The 10,112-nt window shown below is 53.3% G+C and overlaps 1 protein-coding gene across 1 annotated transcript; it reads right to left on the minus strand.

Annotated features, from left to right (window-relative positions):
• Window positions 1-1,032: 1,032 nt before the first annotated feature.
• Window positions 1,033-9,864, minus strand: PAX1 (paired box 1). Its single transcript, XM_032142667.2, has 5 exons — window positions 9,579-9,864; window positions 8,510-9,139; window positions 6,862-7,004; window positions 6,123-6,345; window positions 1,033-1,124 (listed from the first exon to the last, which is right to left on the minus strand). Exons 1-5 carry the CDS (start codon window positions 9,862-9,864, stop codon window positions 1,033-1,035), a joined length of 1,374 nt encoding a protein of 457 aa, XP_031998558.1.
• Window positions 9,865-10,112: the final 248 nt, after the last annotated feature.

Here is a 10,112-nt window from a genome sequence, read left to right on the forward strand (position 1 = left end):
GGGGTGGGAGGAGACACCTGCAGGACACCCAGTTTTCTAAGCACTGAAAACACCAACAACCCCGTACTCCCTACTCCTACCCCAGTCTTCTTTGGGGTGACATCATCTCAGAAGGAAAGAGAAGCCCGGCGGCCACTGGGTTCTGAGAAAACAGATTTCCAGACAATATGCTGCGGGGATCGACGGGAGAGGACAGTTCATGGAGGGTTTTTTAGGGTTTGTTATTACAAAAAAATATATAAAATAAAGGCTGTGGCTTTTCTGTCCACTTCCTAGGTTTGAGCCCCCCTCCATTAGGGCTGGGGGGCTCAGAGGAGTGAAGGCTACAAAGTCCCAGGTGCCAGAGAAGGGACTGTCACCGAGATGGCTCTAGGGCTCTCAGGGACTGAGGGAGGGTTGGGGAAGCAGTAAAACAAAGGGAATTAGGGCCCTTGACAGTAGAACAAGAGAGACAGAGGAGAGGGAACGACAGGGATGGACCAGGAAAAAGGGCTGAGAGCATAAGAGGAGTAGATAGAGGAGACAGGGAAGGAGCCGGACTGGAGCAGAGGTCGGAGCAAGGAAAAGAGAGTGGAAGGGCAGAGGGAGCCCTGGAAGGTCGGGGAAAGCCGGGGTGGAAGGTAGGGAGGAAGGGAAAGAGAAAGGGAAGGGAGGGAGACTGAGAAAGAAAGAGGGGGGAAGGAAAGAGGGAGAGAGGAGAGACGGAGAAGGACAAGAGAGTGACAAAAAAGAAATTTGAGGCTGGCAGAGCGAAGGACGCCACGTCAGAGCAAGGATTGTGAGGAGGGTGCGACAGTCCAAAGCCAAAGTTCAGAGAAGCCTAAAAACCCAGGCCAATAAAGGAAGTGTGGTGGGTCCGGCCAGGGCCTGGGCCTGGGGGCTAGTGGGCGTGCACCCCGCGGGCCGGCGCTGGCTTCCTCCGCCGCGAGTCCTCCGATCCTGCCCGCGCCGATTGCCGGGGCCGCCGCGCAGACCTGTGCGCCCGGGTCCGCCTGCCGTTTCCTCCGGGCTCGGGTCCAGGGAGAGCTGCCCCTAGGAGGTCGAGGCCGGGATGGGCAGTCCGTGTAAGCTACTGAGGGCGTCCGGGGCCTTGCTGCCGGGGCTGGGAGGCTTCCTGTCAGCCACTGCGGGAGGAAGCACAGAGGCGTCGGATCACTGCCTAGCGCCGCGCAGTGCGAGAGGCACTGGAACTCAGGACGCCTGCAGAGCGAGGTCGTGAGCGCTCAACCGTTGAAGGCTCTGGAAGAGGGAAGCAGAGACTCGCGCTCTCCAGAGACCCCAAGCTTCTGTGGGCTTCCTTTCCCGCTAGGAGAGCCACTTGCAAGGAGAGCGTTGGCAAGCAGGACTCCTCGCAAGGCCATTTGCAAACACTGACCGCTGGCCAGGTGCAATTCCCGTTGCCCTCCAACCCCCTCACCACCTGCTCAGTAAAGGAAGTGAAGGGCGCAGAGGGCTGGGAAGCTTTCAGGTCTGATGGAGACTTCCGCAGAAGGCAGCGGGACTCTAACGTTGCGCGGACCCTCACCCTTTCCAAACCCCAGGCGCGCGCACAAGTGCGAAGAGCAGCCAATGCGTCGAGTCCGCTGACACTCGCGGCTCGGAGCTCGCTGTGGGAAGGGGGAAATCGTGCGGGAAATGAGCCACCAGAGATTTCCCTGGAGCGGCCTGGATTCCTCCGACGTAGGAGGCAGTTGTGCTTTAAGTGAGCGGCAGACTTCGTTGTGCCCACGAGGTGCGGGGATCCAGATGCGCTCACCGCTGTGGGCGCAGCACGTCCTGGGACCTGTGGGCCTCCGGATTAAGTGACAGTGGGATTACCAGATCGGGCAGTATTCTGCGCCTTACTCTATTATTTAGGGGTTTGGGAAGGGGCCCAAGTTTTGCTACCGGAAGCCAGAAAGTGACGCCACGATTGCGCAAGCCTGTTTTTCCTTTCCCAACCTTGGGCCACTCTGCTTCTTCTACACTAGGATCCACAGTTTATTTATACCTACAGGGGCCTATTTTCAATTTTCTTTTTTCCCCAAGTCCTTCTTTAAAGGGGGAGCTTGGAGCGCCTCGATTTGAAGTGAGGGGAACTCTGGATATTTTTCTCCTGCAACTTCCCTCGCCTCAGCCTCAAGCGCAACTTGCTGTGGCTGCGCAGAGCTGGGCCAACCACCTCTGTGCAAGACACACACACACACACGCACACACACAAACAAACACACGGTTTCGTTGAGGTTTTAAAGAGGTCTAAAGACCTTCCCAGGACAGAGTGGCCCCTCTGCTTTTCCCTGGCTCTCAGCTCTTTTTCCTAAACAAAGTTGTGGCCGCCCAGCCAACAAGTATTCAGACCTTTTCTTTCTACCCTGGACACACACTTCAAAGTGAGGACCTGTTTAGAAAACATCTGAGGAGGTGGAGGTTTCTCAGCCAAGGGACGGTTACCTTAGAGACAAGCAAGAAACCGAACTCATGAAAAATAAACACCCAAGACGACTGCATCCCACCCTACAGGGGCGAATCCTGCTGTGTTTTTAGCCCTGTCCAAGCCATCCTTCCTCATAGGGCCCCTCCTGCCCTCCATTCCCTCCATAGGACAACATGGGTGGGTACTTCTGGGCCCTCGGAGGCCAGAGCCTAGGTCAGGCTCATTTAATTCAGGGGCTAAGAATGGGGAGAGGCATTTTTTAAGTATTCAACCGCAACTGCAGGGCACTCTGGGACCACCGTTGAGGGGAGGCACGGGTCTGGGAAGGGATCCCCGGGGGCTAGGTCAAACGGAGGCTGGGGTTGCCAGCGTCCGGGTGCGACAATGCCAGCACCCTAGTGCTCTTTGACAAAGTTTACTTTTAGGATCCTCCAAGAACCAATCCCGAGGCAGAGGTAACTGGAGCGAAGCTGCAAGTTATCTTTAGCAAATATAAGCACTACATTTTCTTTGTGCCTATGCAATATCTTATAGATTTGATTTCCAAATCTTTAGTCATTCCAGAGCCCCACGAGGAGGAACTTAAAACCCTGAGGTTTTGAGGGTCTCTGAAAACATCCTGTAAATACCAGCTGTCTTGAGGGAACATCTGGTGGTGTCTGTCACCTAAGGGTGGGGAAGGGGAGATGGTCGTGCCCTGGCTGTGAAAAAACATTTGGGTGTGGATGGAGAATCCTAGAATGTCAGCCTCTCCAAGTGAAGATTAAGCAAAACTTTTTCTATTCTTCTCAATTCCCAAAATTAAAGTTTCCTTTCAGGGGATGGGAAATGTAAATCACACTTTTTGCATACATAATAGGAAACCCAGACTCACTACCTTTAAAAAAAAAAAGAAAAAATCATTATAATATTAACTAAATAACACAATTAATTAACTAATATCTAATTAAATGCTAAATTTTCAATTTGACATTTGATTAAGTTTCACTTAAGGTAACTGTTAAGCTGTTCATTTGCACTAATTTGGAGGACATATTGATATATATTGCACTGTGTGTGTGTGTGGTGTGTATGTGTTAGGTGATCAAAGGTATTTGCTTTTACTGAGCATTTATTATATTAAATTGCTTTTCATTACACAGAAGAATTTTTTCTTACTGAAAAGAAATTCAGTAAATACTATTCTTATGAATTGAACAATTGCTAATAGTAAGTTGTCCTCTGGGACAGGTTTCTTTGAAGATATTAATTTCTTAAGAACTGATCAGAAAATAAAAGGCAGTGATTCTTATTATTTTTCTGTCTTTTGAAAGACCAGTTGTGTTGAGGGAATGGATCTTTGAAGTCAGCTGTTCTACCAGTAAGGAGTAAAAATCCATAACCCAAGTATGTATGTAATTCTCAGGCTATGAATATAGATAGATAATGAATGATTATTTCTACATTCCTGTTCGAACACAAACAGTTGCATGCCAGCTTGAGAAATCGTTGCTAATGATGTCCCCAAGTTATCTGATTATCTTTTATTAGAACTTTTAAAGAACTTGGAGGACCACAAAATTAAATTATTAATAACTAGAGTAACAAATTATTGCTGTAGTTTTAAAAAACAGGTGGGATATTACATAATAGAAAACCGATATAATGGTAAAAGGGACTTAAATGCCAGCACCATTCAATGGCCCTGTATTTCTGAAAAGGAAAATGTCTTCTAAAGAAAGTCAATTACCAGTGAGGCTTAATGTTAAAATCAGCTACCCCACAACTTCAACCTCAAATTAAAAGAGGTAGTTTAGAATTAGGAACTGTGTGTGTTACCTTTGGCTTATTATCTGCACTTTATAATTTGTGTCTAATGTAGAGCTTAAAATGCCTCCAGGGCAAAGTGGCTCTATTGAAAACAAATGCATTCCTCTGAAGACTGTGAGTCTTTTTTCTAAGTCTTCCTTCTCCTTAAGATGAACCCAGGGAAATATTTCAAATCTGTTGTTCTACTTTTTTAATTCAAAAGAACCTGCTTATTTAAGTGATTTGTGTAATGTGGTAAATGTTATTTTGATTTCGATTTCAACAGATAACCTCAATTGTTGAGAAAACAGGTTGATTGGAGGCTGAGGATGAGTGAAGCGCTCATCTGCGACCCCTTAGCTATCCTTAAACATACAGCTTAAAGGAGTTCTCACTCTCAACTTTTAACATTTCCTTCACTTGGATTTTTCTATAAATGAGCAAGTGATAGTATCCTATTTAAATTAAACTTAAAGTTTAAAAGAGCTCCAAATCCCAATTTTTATAAATTTTCCTTATTTGGATTTGTCTATAACTAGGCAAGTGAACATTATCCTAATATCCCAGAATGTCTGTGCTCTATGAAAGGTGGAAATAGAAAAAGTATTTTTCTCCCTTCATTTCACTGTTGTGGATGGCATCTTTATTTCCTTCCTGCCCCCTACTCCACCCCCACTCCCCAGGGCATGCCCTCCTATCTTATCAAGACTACTTGGAAATAGTACTTTTTACCTGGGCAGCACCAAGGAGGATGGCCCTCCTGTCCCGTGCCTGCCCACTGCCACCTGCCTCTACATCCACCTCACTTCCAGCCCTGGACAGGTGGAGGCAAAGCAGCTAGTAAAAATCCTTTTATAATCTGGGAACTCCATGCTGTCCCCCAGGTTTGTGCCTTGTCCCTTTCTCTGCTGGGGCTGGGATGCCCTGGGGTGACCCTTTTCTTTCCCAGGTTGATTGAAGTTCCAAATTTCTGGTGCTCAGAACCTAAGCACCGGCAAGTTTGAACTTAGCAAATCAAGGCATTCCTTTTAACAACAAAGAAAATGAGGATTCAAGGGCTGGTGAGCTTTTCCCAAGTTAAAGGAAAAACTGGAACCCTCCTGGTAGTGTGAGAAGATGCCCCTCACACTGCTGACTGTCAGTGAAATACCTAAAATCTGTTCCTTGACTGTTCAGGAAGTGGACTTATGGAAGAGGAAGAGGAGGAGGAAGCGGAAAAGGAGGCAAGACTCCCAGGCACATTTTGCACAGAAAGAGAGAACCCCCCCACCCCCCCGCACCACAACCACACAACCACCACCACCAACCACAGGAAGCTCCTCAGCCTGTAGTAAAAGACACTGATTCACATGGCCTCCACTTTCCCACAGTGTGTATTTAAGAAAAAGAATCCAAAGGCCTTTTTTTTTCTTTAAGGAACCTGGAAAAAACAGATGGGCAGTGGGGCAGAGACGGGGTCCTGGGATGGAGGTTAGGTGCCACTAGCAAGTCCAACCCCACCTAAAGGCTTAGGTGCCAGAACAGGTCTACAGAAAGGTGAGCCTGGAGGGTGCCTGCTAGACGTGTCTCTGGATGGAGAAACAGAAACCCAGAAAGAAGCAGGAACTTGGTCGAAGGTGCCAGAACCGGATCCAAACCCACGCGTCCTGTGTGCCAGAAGGACCCCCTTTCTCCTCTCCCCTCATAAGTGGAGGGGACATGGGGCCAGTCTCTCTCAACCTCGGGTACCTTTATAGGGACACCTGTCAGAACTAATCTGCTCCAAGAAGCTACAGGCTTAACGGTTAACCCAGAAGAAGGGTTTATGCCCAGGACCCACCTCTTCCCCACCCGCTCTCCCTTTTCCCAGGCTTACACCCCCTCCCCAGTACCCTTCCTAACACTTCCAGCATCCACCCGCCTCCCTCCCTGCGCTCCTCACCTTCTCGGCTGGGATGCTTGAAGGTCATTGCTGCCGCGAGTTCCCCGCCGTGCACAGCTACGCCGGCCCCGGGGGGCGCCAGCGGAGGGCCTTGCGCAGGCGGCCACGGCGGGCCCGGGGCTAGGTAGCCGCCGCCCGGGGCGCTGTACACGCCGTGCTGGTTGGAGGCCGGGTAGGCGCAGGCGGGGAGAAAGCTGCCCACGGCAGAGAGGGTGGAGGCCGACTGTGGGGATAGAGAGGGACCGTCAGCAGCAGAAAATCCTGCCTTCTCTAGCCCACGCCATCACTGAGACGGGGGTTCTCGTCCATTATCCCTCCCCCACGTGCTGTCCCCATCCATTATCCCCATGCGAGACCTGGCCTCTAAATTTCCTAGTCAGGACTCTTTGGCAAAGTGATTTCTAAGAATTCACTACAACTGTTATAAGTAACGATTTGAAGGGGTCGTGGTATTCATATCGGGATTTAGAGAAAGAAGGCCCTTGACTGTGGATTTGTGATCTGGAGTTCCAGCTTTTTTAGCTAAGCTGTCTTGGCAAAGGCAAGTCAACCCCTCGACAGTCAGACTCCCCGAAACTAGTACGCTTGAGGAAAGGACAGAAAGGGCGCTTGCTGGCCGGCTGCCAGATACAACCATCTCTCTGCCTGGAAATTTTTTCTTTTCTTTCTCTTTTTCCCCACTTCCCCAAACCTTCTGCTTCCCTACTTAAGGTCACCGCCTCACGTGCCTTCTGGTTACCTGAGTGTATTTAATGTCTGCCTCTAAGGCAGGTTTCTCGAGCCCATTCACTGCGGGGGTGGCAGGGAAGGCCGTGCGGTTCACGCCAGCCCAGTCTTCCATCTTGGGAGAGTAAGTGGTGCCTTCGCTCCCAGCCAGGGCCCCTGCAGCAGACAGAGGACGGATTAAAAGGTGCCTCCGAATCTGCCCTGGGCACACGTGTGGCCAACCACCCAATTTGTATCTGAAGACACGGCCAGGGGTCCCACAAAATTTGTAGGTGGCCTGACACTCCACCAGGAGGCAGAGGGCGGCAGGGACTGGGATGTTCACCACTCCGGGTGGGGCGGAGGAAAGGCAGCCAGGCCTGCTGCCCGGGACTCCTAGCCTTCAACCCGCTTCCCACGAACGGGAGGCTGCTGCTGAGTCAAAGCCTGGGCAGACTCGGCCAAAGCGGCCGCTCCATTTTCCAGACACGGCTCCCAGAAACTTCCGAGTTCAAAGCTACAGCAACCTCACGAAAATTGTATTGATTTCTCAACATCTGCACAAGCATCTGGAGGGCAGGGAGACGATTCTACAAGAACTGCCTCTGGAAACGCCCAGGGTTTCCCAAAAGAAGCGTCAACATTGTGGTCCCCACGGGCCAGATAGAACCACATAGCTGCTCCCCGGGGCCCTTGTGTGTGCCAGGAACCAAGGGAAAGCTCCAGATCTGCGTGCAGGCTTGGTGGGGTCACCTCTCGACCAGCTGCCCACTGCCATTCCATGGAAAGCTTTAGCTTTAGGCTGGGTTAGAACCACCAGGAGACACAAAGCCAGAGCAGGGCCACAGAGGCGCTGCTGCTGCTGGAGCTGAGCACTCACAGTTTCTTTCCAGCCACCACTCTTTCCTCCTAGGCTACCGTGAATTTTGCTTCTTACCCTCATCCTGAGTCTGATCACCTAAGAGTGTGCTATCCCCTGGCCAGCTGCTGGCAGCTGGGGACAGTGCAAAGAAATCCAGACCCGATTCTGGCCGGATTCTTTCCCAGCCAGGCATCAAAGTTGTTCCAAACCTCCCGCCTTCCCCATCTTCCTCGTCACCCACTTGACCAATAGTTTGTTGAGCTTTAATTGCAGATAAATGACAAATCCTTGTGAAGGTGGCTGCAGCCCCAGCAGCCATCACCCAAACTCTAGGACCTGCAAGGCCACAGGACCTTAGAGATGTAGGCCACTCGATCGACTACAAGATCCCCTTTCCTTTAACTCAGAAGAGCCACTGGGCCTGGGAGTAGGGGACAGAACCCTTAGGAAATCGTGAAGGATTCTGAGAACTAAAGAAAGGGTCTCAAAATTGAGCGGGTTTTTTTTCCCCTTAGATTTGGCAACAGGGGTTTGCATACTTTTTGCAAGAATGAAAAAGCGCAATTTCAGGCCTCCAAATTTGTGGTCGGCGATTGTTCTTCTATTTGGGAAATATTTTCCATATTTGTCATAAAAAGTTCAAGATGTCCGAGGTCTCTTACAAAAGGCCCAGGACCCCCAGCCTCCCTGGCCAGTGTGGAGCCCTCCCCTGAGCCAGAACCGGTCCCGGGAGGAGAGCGAGTGTGAGTCCTCTCCTGCAAGCCTGCCCGCCCCAGGTTCTGCCCCTTAATAGAAGGCTACGGAGGCCGCCACGACTGACCTGTTTGCTCCATAAACGTCCGGATGCCCAGGATGTTGCTGACCGAGTGTGCCGAGGGCCATGAGCGCGGGATGCTGACGTGGCCCGCCGTGCCCGGGACCCCGGGGTGGCTGCCCATCTTGGCGCCCGTGGGCGACACGGGACTGGGGTAGGGGTACTGGTAGATGTGGTTGTAGGGCAGCGTAGGCTGCGACGGCGGCTGCTTACTTGCCTCGTACGGTCCGGGCTGCGCCAGGCTGCCTATCTTGTTGCGCAGGATGCGGCTGATGGAGCTCACCGAGGGCACATTGTACTTGTCACAGACGCCGTCGGCCAGCAGCCGGTCGCGGATCTCCCAGGCAAAGATGCCAGGGTCTCCCTGCTTGTAGTCCCGGATGTGCTTGACCACGTTGGGAGTGGTGACGCGGGGCTTGCTGCCCCCGATGGCCCCGGGCAGAATGGAGCCGGTCTCGTTGTAGCGCGCCAGGATCTTGCTCACGCAGCCGTGGGATACGCGGAGCTGCCGACTGATGTCACAGGGTCGGATGCCCAGCTGCGCCAGCTCCACAATGCGCAAGCGGATGGCGTTGGGCAGGGGGCGGCCGTTGACGAACACACCGCCCAGCTGGTTCACCTCGCCATACGTCTGCTCTGCGGATGCGCCAGACAAGAGTGAGCCGGCGGGGGAGAAAACACCCGGCGGGTTAGCCAAGGGTCCCCACGCGGAGCGAGGGACTGCACCCAGGCGCACTTCCAAAGGTGACCTGTGGGTCCCCAGACAGCTCGGAGTCCAAGGGCAAACCGCCTGGGTCCGGCTTGGAGTGGGCAAGGGCGCAGAGGAGCCGCGGAGTGGAGCGCCGCGCATTGTAGCCCTCCGTGCCCTTTCGCGACTTTTAGCGCGTCTACTTGGAACACTCCCTTCCCTGACTTGCTGAACTGCCCCCTGAAGGCTGGTGACCAGAGGAGAATGCAGCTTCTCCAGGACCCAGGACTGGGTCGCCCAGGGAAAGCGGACGAGTGGGAAGGGAGGCAGGCGGACCCGACCCACCTCATCAGCCCGCCCGCGCCCTGCCTGTCGCCCGCCCCTTACCCATAGCTCGCGGGCGGGCCAGCTGCCTGGCGCCGGGGTGGCCGGGGTGGCCGGGGCTGGGCCCGGAGCAGTCCGGGAGAGCTTGGGCGCCGCCGCCGCCGCGGGAGAGGCATAGAGGGAGGGCGCGCGAGAGCCGAGAGCCGCGGCGGCCCAGCCGCGGGCTGGAGAAGCGCTGTGCGCGGCAGCCGAGCGCGCTGCCGCCCGCTCCAGGGCCTGCCGCCGCCGCTGCTGCCCCCTCCCAGGACACTCTCCACGCCCGCGACCCCGGGCCCAGGGTGAACTTCATCCGATTGGGAGAAATTCGTCTGACCGGGAGGCTGCAGCGTGCGGGAATCAATTTGACGTGTCCTCCACGTCAATCTCGGCAGTCACGCCGGAGACGCGCGAGTTGGCAGCTCATTGGTTCCCGTCACTGAGCCCCAGGGCCCCCCTCCCCGCCCTGAAACTCTACCCCCTCCTGCTATCCTCCCCCCTCGGCCCTCCTCCACCCCCCCGCCCGGAACCCACCCCTCTACACACACACACACACACACA

The sequence above is a fragment of the Hylobates moloch genome, unplaced genomic scaffold (assembly GCF_009828535.3).
Source record: "Hylobates moloch isolate HMO894 unplaced genomic scaffold, HMol_V3 SCAFFOLD_21, whole genome shotgun sequence".
NCBI lineage: Eukaryota > Metazoa > Chordata > Mammalia > Primates > Hylobatidae > Hylobates > Hylobates moloch.

Coding starts and splice junctions, on each gene's coding strand:
- PAX1 (XM_032142667.2), bottom strand. CDS start 9,864: ATGAAGTTCACCCTGGGCCCGGGGTCGCGGGCGTGGAGAGTGTCCTGG. Junction 9,140..9,578: donor GGCCCGCCCGCGAGCTATGG/GTAAGGGGCGGG, acceptor GCGCATCCGCAG/AGCAGACGTATGGCGAGGTG. Junction 7,005..8,509: donor GACGTTTATGGAGCAAACAG/GTCAGTCGTGGC, acceptor TGTCTGCTGCAG/GGGCCCTGGCTGGGAGCGAA.